This window comes from Ovis canadensis, chromosome 6 (assembly GCF_042477335.2).
Source record: "Ovis canadensis isolate MfBH-ARS-UI-01 breed Bighorn chromosome 6, ARS-UI_OviCan_v2, whole genome shotgun sequence".
Lineage (NCBI taxonomy): Eukaryota > Metazoa > Chordata > Mammalia > Artiodactyla > Bovidae > Ovis > Ovis canadensis.
The window spans coordinates 62,150,970-62,166,013 of NC_091250.1; the positions used below are offsets into that span (position 1 = coordinate 62,150,970).

The 15,044-nt window shown below is 44.6% G+C and overlaps 1 protein-coding gene across 1 annotated transcript; it reads right to left on the reverse strand.

The window, feature by feature from the left end:
• Positions 1-2,600: 2,600 nt before the first annotated feature.
• CCKAR (cholecystokinin A receptor) lies at positions 2,601-13,500 on the reverse strand. Its single transcript, XM_069593817.1, has 5 exons — positions 13,165-13,500; positions 12,237-12,488; positions 8,148-8,409; positions 5,998-6,125; positions 2,601-4,676 (listed from the first exon to the last, which is right to left on the reverse strand). The coding sequence occupies exons 1-5, from the start codon at positions 13,274-13,276 to the stop codon at positions 4,144-4,146; spliced, it is 1,287 nt and encodes a 428-aa protein (XP_069449918.1). The 5' UTR covers positions 13,277-13,500; the 3' UTR covers positions 2,601-4,143.
• Between the last annotated feature and the right edge of the window lie 1,544 nt (positions 13,501-15,044).

The following is a 15,044-nucleotide window of genomic DNA, read 5'->3' on the forward strand; positions in this document are numbered from 1 at the left end:
TTCCTGAGCAAGAAGAGGGACCTGAAATTCCTCCCAGGCTGGGCTGCTCAGAGCCAGGGCTGGGGGTTAGGGTTGTGGGGCTGGTCCTCAGCTGTGGCAGCAGGTTTAGGAAACCTGTGGGATTTATGCTCCACTTGAGGGTGACCAGGAAGCCGGAGGGACCAGAGGGATCTGAATCAAGGAAGCGCCTTGCTTGGAGCTGAGAGCAGCCACAGGGCTCAGAGGTAGGGTGTGGGGTGGGGAAAAGGCCAGGAAGACGCCCAGAGGCTCCAGGAGGAGTCCTGCAGGAAATCAGATAGTTACAGATAGGGAACAGCCAGGGTTGCTGGGTGGGCTTTGATTATACACATTAGCCCTAAAGAGTGAGCAGAGGACTTAAACATGGACTAGGAACACAGTGATGGTTTTCTGCTGTATCATCACTGTTCTCCTTAAAGGGAATGAGCAGAGGAAGGAGCAAAACCAAGGAATACTATAGACCAGGGCTTCTTCACTCCCTCCCCCCTTTTTTATTCTGCTAAAAAACACAAGACTTTATGCATATGTCCCCTCCCTCTTGAACCCCCTTAAATCTCCCTCCCCAGCCCACCCCTCTAGGTTGTCACAGAGCATTGGACGTGGGTTCCCTGCGTCAGACAGCAAACTTCCACTGGTGGTCTGTTCTACAGATGGTAATGCATTTGTTTCAATGCAATTCTCACAAATCACCCCACCCTCTCCTTCTTCCACTGTGTCCAAAAATCTGCTCTTTATGTCTGAAAAACACGTACCTTTAAATTTACCATCCTATCCATTTTTAAGTGCATAGTTCAGTAGTGTTAAGTATATTTTACATAGTTGGGCAAGAGATCCTAGAACTTTTTCATCTTGTAACACGGAAACTCTACATTCACTAAACACTAAATCCCCAGCCCTTGGTAATAACTTTTCTATGTTCTATTTTTATGGTTTTTGACTATTTTAGATACCTCATGTGGACAGAATTATAGTATTTGTCCTTTTCCTCAGCCCTTTAAAAAAATCTGTGTCTCAGCACTGTTTACAGGTGCGAGAAGCTTCCATGGGTAGCATCTCCGATTATACACACATTCCCCAGGGGAGACCAAAGGGAGAGAGTGATGGCAGCGAAAGCTCGCACAGCCAGATCTTGGGTGGGGATGCACACAGAGTTAGAGAAAGCCCTCCAGAAATTCCGATGGCCCCTGAGACCACGCCCCCTTGTTGAGACTCACTGCTGTGGAGAAAAGGAGTTCCCCGAAGCATCAGAGGCAGAGCAGCAGTCAGTCACAACATTTATTGAGCACTCATGGTGTACAGAGTACTGGGCAGAACGCCAGAAGGAAATAAGTGGCAATTCAACAGCTGTTGTCGCTCACCTCAGGACTACATTTTAGGTGAATGGAGAAGATGCCTGTTAAGCATGCACGAACAAGGATAACCAACATCTAGACACACGCATGGCTTAGTCACCACTACAAGTTATAAAGAGAGTTTACCCAGTAACCAGGGCACAGGAAGCCACTGAGACACGTGTTAGGTAAAGATCAAAGTGACAAAGTTCACACTTACCACTCTGATGATGAGTGGAAGCTACCAGAAGACAAGAGAAAACGCCAGAAACTTGGTGAATCCATTTTCTTAACTCTATTAAGTCACTTTATTTCAAACTAAAGATTTCAGTTTAGTAGGAAATAAAGGCAATTGACTCAACCAAGTGCTAGAATAGCTTTATGTTAAAAACATTTTTTTTCTGGAAGTAAAATCAGCCTGTTGATAGTACCATTTTCAAAGGTCAGGCACAGATTCTGAAAGTTAATAGCATTTTTCTTATTTTTAAAAATAACTTCCATTATGTGAAAGACTTTCCAATAAATTTAGTGAACAGAGGCGTTTTATTGCTCTATTTTGGGGAAATCTTGTTTATGTTCTTAGGTGCTTTTAAAGTTAATTTAAAGTAGAGTTGCCAGATAAAACACAAGATGTATTTTAGGGCATGAGACATACTCATACTAAAAAAAATTATTAGTTGTTTATTTGAAATTAGAATTTAACTGGACTTCCTGTATTTTATTTGCTAAATCTGGTGACTCTATTTTTAGGTTAAGTTACCTTTGGTATTTCCAGAGGTTTCCAATAAGGGTGGGGCGAGCAGGGAGGCTAATTAATCTTCATTTATATGCTAACACTGTCAGATGGGAAGGCTTCTTCTTCTGGCAGGAAAATTGTTAAGTTCTGCAGGATTCACTCAAATATTGGAGACATCTTTCTTTTTTACATCTTTTATCATTACTATTTTAGCAGTGCACGTTTTAGTAAGTTGAATTTTCACCTTGAAATTCTTGACAGAGATGACTGGTTTGAAGTATGAAAATAAGATTGCCATCTGAGAAGTAGAAAAATTAACATCTGACTTGGAAAGTCCCCTATAAAAAATGTTCACATCCTCAATAATTTCTTCTGTTAGCACACTATCCTCTCTACCCTGTTTGGCAAAAACACAACAAAGGCAACACTCTTGTTAGATATACTACATCCCTTCCCCTATTCGTGATCACTTCCTGCCACTCTGTACTACCCGATCCCCCTCCCCCCACTATAGATTTTTTTTCTTTTTTTGATAATAGAAAAATCACTAGCCTTTGTGCATCACAAAGAGTGTCTGTCAGGTATGGATCAATGGGTGGTCATGGACCCCCACAAACAGGAAAAAGAAAAGCTCACCTCTCAGATGCTTGGAAGCATGAAAACTATGAAAGAGAGTGAGAGACAGACAGAGAGGGAGGAAGGGAAAGAAAGGGAGGGAAGGAAAGAGGCTGGATTGGATTGACACATGCAGTTTTAGAAATGCACTTCCTGGTATCTAAGTGTATAGCTCATGTCTTATATTAAGTTGGGATTTCTACACTGGAGAAGAGAAATTTCAACACCAATTTTTCAAATCGAAAGAGTTCACATGAAACTCCAACTGTGGTACAGGAATGTAGAATGACAATACTTTCTCAAATGCAACCTCCATCCACTATTCTTTTTTTTAAATACACCAAAGAGTATACTTATATGTAAAGAACATACTGCTCTGTTCATGTTTCATATACACATAAAATTACTACAAATATTAACAAACACATAGATTGTATCTAAAGGCATAGATGGCTTTGTCTATCTGTTAGTTGAGTCCAAGAATGCCAGTTTTTATTCTGGGCCCAACTCTCCGAGTTTCCAGCTTGGCCAGGTACACATACATTACAGCTCTCCTTTGGACTTGGAGGTCTTTCCAGAAAGGAGGATGAGGATGAGAAATGAGGTTGAGGCAAAGCAGCCATGGGGTTTAATACCACCATGAAAAGGTAGAGTTAAGCAATATATATTATTATATTAGAAAAATATTTCTTGGCGCCTCCTGGCATTCAACATCCCTTATGCTAAGACAGTTACTTGCTACATACTCTTTTCAGAAATATAAGTTCCAAATTCCATCCTTTTTTTTTTTTTCCAAATTCCATCCTTTAGACAATGTTCCATATGCTGTTCTGATGACAACATCAACTGATGTCTCTGAATGTCCTTGACTGACCTCAAGAAGAACAGGTCAGGCTGTTTTCTTGCTACAGAAAATGGCCAGAAGAGGGTTTGCTTCCTGTTCTCGTGTGTGGTCGTGGTGAGGTGAGTGGTTACAGAATGTTCCTGAAAGAGGGATGGACTCCTCAGGCGCAAAGCAGCCTCCACAATTCCGCACCAGCAGAAGCAGCAGAACATAGAAGGGTGTCACTAAGAGGAGTTAAGAGCCGCCTGGGATGTTCTAGAACCTTCTAAAGCTCAGTGGGGTCCAAATCCCCGTTTGAACACGTGCTTAGCAATGTGCAGCAGGAGCCCTGGTGAACGCCTGTCATCGGCCTGCTGAGGTTTTCTGATGGTGAATGTTACTGAAAACGTCCCGCCGGGGGCCCCAGTCTCGGCCCTGCCCTTGGAGTGTTCCCCTGGAACCCAGGTGAAGGGTGCCAGGCAGACGAGGAATGGCGCCCACTGGGACCGGTGCCTTCCTTCACTTCCTGCCTCCTCCTCCGGCTGTCTTCCTTTCCTCCCTCGGTCCCTGCCTCCCTCGGTCCCTGCCTCCATGCTTCCTCCCCGGCGGCCCGGACGCGCTCACGGGGGCGGCGCAGAGGCGCTCCCGCGGCTGTAGGAGCATTTAGACAGGGACGCCCGCGTGGTGCCGCTCTCCGCCTCGTCGCCGGCCTCGCCTCGCGCTCCTGGGGGACCGGGGTTGGGGCAGCAGGGGAACGTGGCCAGGAAGCCGAGGCGGAACCTCTTGTTCATGAAGCAGTAGATGATGGGGTTGACGCAGGACGAGGTGTAGGACAGCAGGAGGATGAAGGAGATGGGGGTCCCCGAGAGGCGGCGCTCGGCAGAGGCGGTGTCAAAGGCCCGCCAGGCGTTGGCGCTGAAGATGGGCATCCAGCAGAGGAAGAAGAGGACCACGATGACCATGAGCATGCGGATGACGCGCTTCTTGGCCACGAGGTTGGCCGCAGGGCTGCTGCTCCTGATGCGGTTGGCCCGGCCGCCGCTGCCGGTGGAGAGCTGGTGCAGCTCCAGCTTCCTGGGGCGCTTGGGCCTCTGCAGGTAGCACCCGTCGCTGTCCTCGTACCTGCCGCTGCTGCTCGAGCTCCGCTTCCCTTCTGGGTGGGCAAGCCACGTCACTTATTTTTTGGGATGGGTCATGCCAGACAGAGGGCATGGAATCCCTGCCCCCTCCATCCAGGGGCTAAACCACACTTGAACTGTATTCCTTGACAGGCCACCTTGGGCCTGCACTAACATGGGTAGGTATTGATCTATACTACTCCTTTCCTCCAAATGAAATGCTACTTAAAACTAATTAAAAAATGTGTAGTATAGAATGAGCATAATTTAAAATAGTAAAATAATATTTTATGTGTGTAGACGATAAGGATAAAAATGTGTTTAAGAATGAGTATTCACACTCTTATTCCAGCTCCTCAAGGTGGGGAGTTTTCTGCTTGCTTGGGAAACCTCCAGGTTGCTTTTACTGCATAATGAGCAAAAATCAACAACAGCCAGGAAGACTCTAGGTGTATATGTGGTCAAGAGCTGAGCAGAAGGCTGGAGTGAGAGGGGTGGTGAGTGATGTCAACAAAGATGTGGGGTAAGTTTCAGTGAAGAGTGGGCTGTAGTGAAAGGGAGGGATAGGGGGTGGGCTTCCCTGGTAGTTCAGTGGTAAAGAATCCACCTACCAATGCAGGAGACATGAGTTTGATCCCTGATCAGGGAAGGTCCCACATGCTGCAGAGCAGCTAAGCCTGGACACTACAATTATTGATCCTGTGCCCTAGAATCCAGGAGCACAACAACTGAGCCCACGTGCTGCAGCTGCTGAAGACCTGGAGCTCTGGAGCCCATCCTCCACAAGAGAAGCCACCACAAAGAGAGGCCCACACACTGCCGCTGGGGAGTAGCCCCTGCTCTCCGCAATTAGCGAAAGGCCTGCACAGCAATGAGGACCCAGCACAGCCAAAAAGAAAACGAACATGCAGGCCCAAACATTAAAAAAAGGAAGAGGGGGAGATGTGAGGCTCCATGGCAGCTATATAGGGAGTAAAGGGTGGGAGTGAAGAGGGGAGGAGAGGATGGCACCTGGAATGACAATTTGCTTTGTTTGCAGAGGGGGTCCATTTGAATACAACATCACAGAGACCCTGGACCTATGGGCCCTGAGCTTGTAATTGGGCAATGGGTATATTATCTCATTTTATTCCATTTAGTACCCTTTTGGGAGAAATAATTTCTTCATTCCACAGGAAACAGAGACACTGGGTCTCATGAGCATGCCTTACGACACAGAGTCTCCTAAGAATACTTTTGAAAAACATTTTGAAATACTTTTGAAAAGTATTTTGAAATACTCTGGGTATATCTAAGTTATAGAAAACAAGGCTTGTGTAATCTTTTGGCATAAACCAACAGATAAAAGATAGTTACCTTGGGCAGACTTCTTCTGGCTAGCATCAAATTTTATTCCTTGGTAAAGTTCCAAAGAGATTAATCCATATGCCACCATCATCACAATTCCAGGAATAAGAAAGAGGATGAGTAACAGGAATGTGTGCCTAATAAAATAAAAAGCAATCCAATAACCAGCAACTCCAGCATTTCAAACTAAGATGAGATGGAATAAACAGGGTTCATCTCCATTTTAATGAGTTGGAGCAAACACATTAATTACCAGTATTTAATATCTTTGGAAATTCCATGTCTGGAGGTTCAGTCATTAGAAAATGTTAACTTCTTTTCTCCCAGATAAAGTCTCTTATGAAGGACTAGTTAAATTGGAAAACTTTGGTGTAAGTCTGTGCCTGAAACAAGTTTACATTTAAAACTAATGAGAGCTTAATAAAAACAAGCCAATGAGAATATTTGAATACCTCAGTAAAGCTGTTACTGAAATAATAATAATAATAAAATTATAAGAGTTTATATTCATTGATGACTTATTAAATTATTTAATTTCAATATGGTACATATATTACTATATTTAATCCCCATAATAATTCTTGAAGTAGGGACTATAAACCTAATACCCATTTTACAGATTAGGAAACAGGTAGAATAAATAATTTGTCCAAAGTCACACAGCCAGTGGCAAAGCTGGGATCTGAACTCAAGCAATATGATTCTAGACGTTATGCTCTTAAGCATCACAATAGATTAATACCATTTGTTGACTTTATAGCATCAGAATCATCAAGTGCATAGGCAGCAATGCTGGAAAACCTTGGTTTTGCAAAATAAAGTATTCTGGCTGTTTCAACCCATTAGGCACAGTGGCAAACTTGTTCTAGTGCCTGGCGGGCCAGAGTTATGCTTTCTCTAAACACGCTTGATTCCTGAAGAACTGCAGCCTCCTTCTTCTTGAGTCTGGCCCCTAAATCACTTTTGCAGTCTGGCATGTGTAAGGTTACACAATTAGGCCATAAAATTGTCAGAGGCTCACAGTGGCTGAGCCATTTCTCATTTCAATTGGACATGTTTTGATAAGATTTCTTTTCAAGTCTTGGAAATGTCCCTCATTTGCAACATAATTCTTTGAGTGTGTGTGTGTCTTGGTTGAAATGAAAAAAAGGAAGGCAAAGAAGGCAGAAATTATCTTGGTTTTGAGCCATTTTTGAATGTCTAGCCCTCTGCTTCTAAAACATGCTGGGAATTAGTAAACATAATGCCCTGCATTTGTGTAGCCTTTTTGAATATATCTAATGACGTTTTCATAAACATTCTCTTATTTGAATCTCACATCCATCTAATGATGTAGATTAAAAGGTATCTTTATTCTTAAATCTTTGTGTAAAGAGCTTGAATGTCAAGGAAGTTATATAAACTTGCCCAACATCACCCGCTAGTGAGCAAAGAAACAGATAGCACACCTTTGCATTTCTAGTAAAGTGTTCTGTGTAAGCACCACTACTGCAACTCTGCTCTAAGAAAAATCACATGGGATTTGGGGTTTTGGACTCCTCGGTTCCATCTCCAGTTTTTGGAAAATCAGAGCTCTTCCACTGTCTCAGCCAAGATCCTCACTAGACTATCCAGAAGCACACTGCATAGTGGTTAAGCCCAGACACTCTGTCGTCTCTTCTAGGTTTGGGAACTTGAGCAACTTAACTTCCCCATGTCTCAGTTTCTTCATCTGTAAAATGGGGACAGTAATAGTACCCACCCTATGAGGTTTTGAGAGGACTAGTTGATTTTAATACAGGTATGGCATTTCAGAGACTTCCCTGGTGGCTCAGACAGTAAAGCATCTGCCTACAATCTGGGAGACCCGGGTTCAAACCCTGCGTCGGGAAGGTATCCTGGAGATGGAAATGGTAACCCACTTCAGTATTCTTGCTTGGAAAATCCCATGGATGGAGGAGCCTGGTAGGCTACAGTCCATGGGGTCGCAAATGGCATTTCAAATACAACATTCAAAATGTTTGCTCTATTCTATCATTCTAGAAAGAGGTTAAGACAAATCTTCTCAAAAAGTCTCCAGGAAACTGATCCCGCAGACACTGGACAATACATTCCAGTTTTTATTGAAACTGAAAAATTCTATCAAGTTATAGTAAACAAATAAACCCAGGTGGCCTTACCAGGACTGCTGCATGACATCACTTGGCAGTAGAAAGCGGCACATATTTGCAGTCTGGTTGTTATTTTTGGTAAAAGGCACCAAGTTGCTATAAATTGGGTATGGCGTCATGATGGTGAAGGAGAGGCACCAGGTAGCGGCAATCACCTTCAAAGCATGGGACTTTGTCTGCCAGACTCGGGACTGTAAGGGTTTGCAAATTGCACCATATCTCTCCAGTGATATGGCGACCAGATTAAAGGTGGAGACACTCACAGAGGTGCCTGGGAAAGGAACAAAGAAGTTGGTTACGTCAGCTCTGAAATCCGAAGTTTATTTGCACATAAGCTTAAGCTTACCTGATCTACACAGGTTTGATAGATAGTAAAGGAAAATACTCAGAAGGTAAAGAAATACTGTGTATGTATATTTTTAAAAAATGACTTATTCCCAACTTTGTTCCCAAAAGGATTTGAGGCAGTTCAAGTAATATATTTGCAAATACATTGTATTGCCAATGTATTTTAGATAAGTTTATTGAACTTTGATTACAACCTAGCTCCTTCTTAGGCTGAAGGTGCTCATTAATTAATAACTAAGTGGATGAACTATGTTCTTACCCCACAGAAGAGGTTTCTGAGTGACCTGTAGAACAGCTTTAGTTTTGAGCATGATCTGCATAAAGTGGACCTTTTAATCCAATATTCTCAAGGACAGTGACTCCAAAAATTCAGTGGAGTCTGAGATGGGAACATTAAGACTCTTCCTGAGAATTTCTAGTACACAGACTGTTTTTGAGTGAAACATTCTAAATTTCAAAATGGAGTGTTGAAAAAATACCTAATGAAAAAGGATGAAGGGGAAAATCCCCATATTGTAACTGATGTTTTTCTTGGGGTAGGAGGAATGGGGTCTTCTTTCTAATTCTTTTTCCTTTTCTGTGTTTTGTAGAAGGAATATTCATCAAACATTCATCATCAGTGAGAAAGACATCAAAACACCACATCTAAAAGGAAATCAACCCTGAATATTCATTGGAAAGACTGATGCTGAAGCTGAAGCTCCAATATTTTGGCCACCTAGTGCAAAGAGCTGACTCATTGGAAAAGACCCCGATGCTGGGAAAAATCGAGGGCGGGAGAAGGGGATGACAGAGGATGAGATGGTTGGATGGCATCACTGAATCAATGGACACGAGTTTGAGCAAACTCCAGGAGTCAGTGAAGGACAGAGAAGCCTGGTGTGCTGCAGTCCCTGGGGTCACAAAGAGTCAGACATGACTGAGCAACTGAACAACAACAAAAGGATACACTCACAGGATAGTCAAAAAACTTAATTTTTGTATTTTGTGTGCATATATAATGATTGTAATGTCTTATCCCTGTAAAATTCCCTTTAATTCTTCATCCATAAATTCAGCTGATCCTTCTCTTATCTCTTACCATGATTTCTTAAACCTTCAAATCAATCCCAATCTAACTTTGGGAGAAGTTCTTAGCCTGGGGCCTTTTGTGAAACTATGTATAAAAATATCCTTTTTCTAGGGGGAATATCCGTACTTAAAAGAATCTAGAACCCCAAAACCATAGCTAAGAACTCAGGTTCTGAGATAGGATTTGCTGTTTTATAGGAATTTACCCTAAGGAATTGATAACATTTGGATTAGAGAATACAGCCCCAAACTTCTCAGAGTGAAATCTATTGTTGTTCACTCTCTTAGTCATGTCCGACTCTGCAGCACACCAGGCTTCCCTGTTCTTCACCATCCCCTGGAGCTTGCACAAACTCATGTCCATTGAGTTGGTGATGCCATCCAAACATCTCATCCCCTGTTGCCCGCCTTCTCCTCCTGCCTTCAGTCTTTCCCAGCATCAGAGTCTGAGTCAGCTCTTCACATCAGGTGACCAAAGTTTCGGAGCATCAGCTTCAGTGTCAGTCTTTCCAATGAGTATTCAGGATTGATTTCCTTTATTGACTGACTTGCTCACCTTTCAGTCCAAAGGACTCTTGAGAATCTTCTCCAACACCACAGTTCAAAAGTGTCAATTCTTCGGTGCTCAGCCTTATAATGGGTAATTATAAACCCAGCATCAGGCAAGCGCTTTTTTTTTTTTTTGCTACGTTCATGCATGCTCAGTCACTTCAGTCATGTTCGACTCTTTGGGACTCTATGGACTGTAGCCTGGCAGGCTGCTCTGACCGTGGGATTCTCCAGGCAAGAATACTGCAGCGAATTGCCATGTCCTCCTCCAGGGGTCATTCCCAACCCAGGGATCAAGCCTATGTCTGCTGTGTCTCCTGCATTGCAGGCAGTTTCTTTACCCGTTGAGCCACCTGGGAAGCCCTTTTGGCTATGTATTAGGAATTTAATGCGTGTTAATTGTTAAGAACATGAAATTAGGGGAGAATTGAAATGACTGGAATCAGAAATCCAACAAAACCATTATAGTATTGCAAACACTTTTAGAAGTATCTTGCTTCTCATTTTCTAGAACAGTCTGTACTGGGTATTTTCAGAAAGAGTGTTAAGGTTCCTAGCCTCAGACCCCAGCTATTTTAAAACATTTTTTTAATTGAGGTAAAATTCATATAACATAAAATTAATCATTTTAAAGTGAACAACTGCTGCATTTAGCACACTGATATTGTGCAACTACACAAGGACTCATTTTTAATCTCCTTTCATAAACCCTGGTTAAAATGATTAAATATTACCGTAGGATATATACAGACAGCCCTTGAAAGCCTGAGGCACTGTGAGATGTTGGTTATTATTATTGCGTCATTGTTTAACAACAATCCTTTTCGTTTGTGAGTCCATTTTTCTTTTTCGAGTACTTGGACCCAGCCTGGCACTTTCTCGGTTATTTGTCCATGGCATGTAGATCAGCCATTCATCATCGTTTTGTCAGCGCTGGATCCTGCTTCCTCAGTTGGAAGAAATAAAGGCTTTTGAAGCTTTCTGGTCACTGAAGGCTGCCCTAGGCAGCTCAGCTCTGCGTATTTTGCAGGGCTTAGGTCAGAACAACCAACTCCTTCTTCATTTCCCACCTCTTCTCCCCGTCCCGCAACCAGCTCTCAGAATGGGCAAGAGAGGAAGCATTTTGGCAGGTGGAGGGGCCCAGAGAAATGCCTTGTTTCAGCCTCAGATGAGCCACAGCAGTTGGCAAAATGAGGCTGTGTATTTACTCGCCATTGTAGTGGCCACCAATTGGGGTTCAAGTCAGCTCTGTGGCTTACCACCTGTGTGTCCTTGGGCACATTATTAACCTCTCTATGCCTCTGTTCCCCTCTCAGTGAGACAGGGAAGAATAACTGTGTATACTTCATAGAGTGGTTGTGAGATAAAGTATGATCATGGAAGTAAAAACTTAAAGCAATTAGTAGAACATCTGGTACTCAAAAAAAAAATGTACTCAAAGACATTAGCTCTTATGATTTTTCATCATCACCATCATTCTGATTGGCAAAGGCAGCGAGCTGCATATCTCAGTCAATCAGGGTCAGCTTATCCACCTAGGCACTGGCAGCAAATTCAACTTGTTGTATTTGTGGTAGAGGTTCTCTCTCTCTTTCTGCCTAAGATGGTCCCAGCCTCTGTGAAAACAGGCTGGAAAGTGAATCCTGAGAAGGGAATCTAGACCTCTGGTGAAACTGGATTTTGAATAACCCTGTTCCCTATAAGCACCAGAATGGTAGCAGAAAAAGCCTTCTTCCAGCAGTCTGGTCACCCCAAAAACCATGCCTTGGGTTGGGTAGAGCTCAGAGTACAATCAATGCCTTCCAGGAAGGCACAGATCAGCTTGAATCTGTCTGTCTTTCTAACAGAAGCAAGCAAAACCAGTGTCTTCTGTAGTTTCTTACCAACTTATTCCACTTTGAGGAACTGGTCCCCTAAGACTGGGGACTGACTTCTGGGGCGTTATGAGGACTGACCCTCCCATAAAGCCAGCTCCTCTGTCCTTGTACCCAGCCCCATACAGTCAGATGTTTTGTTCTGTACACCCATCAGGGCTTCTCTGTGGAGGCTGTCAGGGGTTAGGGAAGGTCTGGGACTGAGTTTCACTGATTAAGGGTGAAACTCCAGAAATAGGCACCAGCAGCAACTCACCCATGAAGTAGGTGGTGGTCTTGCAAACAGCGCTCCCGAAGATGAAATCCTTGAGCAGGTTGGGGATGAGGTTGAATGGCATGCAGAATAGACAAAGCATGAGATCGCTGACAGCCAGGGAGAGGAGGAAAATGTTGGTGACTGTTCTCATTCTCTTGTTCCTAATCAGCACCGTAATGACCAGTGTGTTTCCCAGCACGCTGAGCAGGAATATCAAGGAATATAAGAGAATCTGCACGGCCGGCTGCCACTCTGCAAGGAGGAACCCGGACAAGACGGAGAGATGCAGGTGGTGAGGGCAGAATGTTAAAACCCTAGCACACCAAGTGAACACTTATTTCCCGCCGGTTTGTATTTTCAGGGGTGTGCATCACCGAACCCAGCTCTCCCCATACTTAGATATTTTGCAGAAACAAAGCAAGGAGAGCACAGAGTGATTCAGTTGCTTCTGAAAGGCTGGTCTGTTAACGGATCACTCACTCGGGGAACCACTTTTTCTTAAGAACAAAGCTCCTCCAGTGATTTGCTTTCTTTCCTAGCTGCTAAGCATTATTTCGATTTAATCACTTCTTCACACTGATTTCCCCCAAGGAAAGGCGACAGCTAGACTGTGACAGCGCCTTTTCTGCGATGCTGTAAGTTCCAGCTTTTACACTTGTACTCCCTCTGGCTCCACTTCAGCTCCTCCTCCCGCTGCTTTTGTGCCCCCCAAGTCCTATACATTAATCCCAACTCTCCCATGGGGAACAACAAGAGCACTGGACTCAGTTCTGCTTTTAGATCTCTCATCCAAACTTCTGAGCAGATGACTTTATCCAGCTTCGTCTCATTAGGACTGTGTTCTGTTTTCACAGTCAGCCTTGCCTTTGCTGATTTTTCCCACAAACTTAAGGTTTTCTGAATTCAGATAACAGCCTCTGACACCTACCTTTGGAAGGACGGGGCTGATCCAAGCAGAAAAGCGTCTCATTTTCGATCCCCAGTTCACAGGGGGGAGTCAGGTTGCTTTCATTCATGAGAAGGCTGTCAACCACTTCCATGCTTGCCTGCTGCTTTCCACCAAGTGCTGGCAAGCTGGTGAACGGCTCACTCTCGGCTCATTCCTCTAATGACTGACCGGATAGTCTCCCAGATGCAACCTGCTGTGGAGAGGCAGGGGGGTAGGGGGAGTGATTGCCAGGTGTGGGCTCCTGCAACCATTCTTAAAGGCGACTGGAGTTCAGCACGCTCAGGCCAGCTGGGCAGGCATTTGCACTCCTGTCTTGGAAAGAGCAGCTGATGTGAATCAAGCCCGCTCCACCTTCCAGGCCCACCCCATTCCTGGGCCAGCCGTAGGGCCCTGAGCACAGGCAGCCTGGTTGCGAGTTAACCCTTCCCAGAGCGTCACTGCTTTTCTGCACACGTGCACACACACGTGGACACACACATACAGGGACACAGTTCCTCTCTCCTCTGTCTAGGAACCTGTCACCGTCCCAGACATAGGCAGAATAAAGCTCAAACTGGCTGTGTGAGACAGGAGCGATGAACACGGCGACAGACACCGACATGCAGAGCATCAGGACTAAAGGACACGGAGGGACTGTGTTTCTACCTCCTTATATAAAAGCAATTAGTGCCTTTTAGCTTTGGAACCATGCCCAGCAATGTGTGTGGATATAACTGCTGGCTGGTTGTTAAGTTGTTACCAACCACAGGGTTATTTCTTGTGGTCTCTGCCCCTGGTAACTGAAAGGAGGGGGTGCCCTGGCTGTAGGTGCTCGGATCCTTAATATAGAAAACACTTAGTAAGATTTTCCATTCATTCGTTTATGCATTCGTCCATTCATTCAGCACATGTTCACTGAGTGCCTTCCGCTTGCCAGGTACTTCTCTAAGCATATAAGCAAATAATGAACAAGATCATTTCAGATGTGTAAAGCACCACAGAGGAAGTCAAGCAGGAAGATATAATGGAGAGGAATGATGGATTGTGTGTGTGTGTGTGGGGGGGGGGTGTTGCTCATTTAGATGGGATGGTCAGGAAAGGCCTCTCACAGGAAGGGACCAAGATTGGAGAGCTGGATGACAAGGAGCAGGAAGGCTTGGGACAACTGGGGAAAGCTGCTTCTAGGCAGGAGGAGCAGTCTTTTGGGCAGAGGTCACAGCAAGAGCAAAGGCCCTGCATGGGAATGAACTTGGCCTGTTTGAGGAATAGTTAGAAGTAGGAATGAATGAGGGGCCAACGGTGGGAGATGGGGTTAGAGATGGGGGCCTGGCCAGGGCTCTGGGCTTTCTGTGAGGCTTTGTGGTGCCGGCAAGCTCCTCCAGCCCCTTCGTACATGTGGTGTCCTCTGCTGAGACCTTTGGGACAGCAGGTGACAGCAGAGGCTCTATGTTGCTCACAGCTGCTCAGCTGAGCTGAGACCTATCGAGACACTTCAGGGATCCCTCGTGCTTTGACAGCTTTCTCAGCTGACAGTCCTATGTGTTCTATCTTGGCTGATTCCCGGCCGAACATGGATGAACCGATGGGCATTTTTACCACCCAGGCTTGGGATGCGGGGCTGGGAAGAGACCGATATCTCTTTTCTTTGAAACCACGAACAGCCCATGTTGGAGGCAATTAGTCGCAAGAACTAGAAATGTGAGGAATACTGGAGAAGCTTTAGCAGTTATTAACAGAAGAGACAGACCCCAGATCAAGTCCTGGCTTCACTGGTTACCCGCTGGCAAGTACTGGGCAGGTTTCCTAACCCAAGACTCATTTCTTTCTGTCAAAGGGGGACCAAATGACTTCCCAGATACTTGTTATAAAGATTGATTGCC

Coding starts and splice junctions, on each gene's coding strand:
- CCKAR (XM_069593817.1), bottom strand. CDS start 13,276: ATGGAAGTGGTTGACAGCCTTCTCATGAATGAAAGCAACCTGACTCCC. Junction 8,410..12,236: donor GACCACCACCTACTTCATGG/GTGAGTTGCTGC, acceptor TTCCTTTCCCAG/GCACCTCTGTGAGTGTCTCC. Junction 6,126..8,147: donor GATGTCATGCAGCAGTCCTG/GTAAGGCCACCT, acceptor TTATTTTATTAG/GCACACATTCCTGTTACTCA.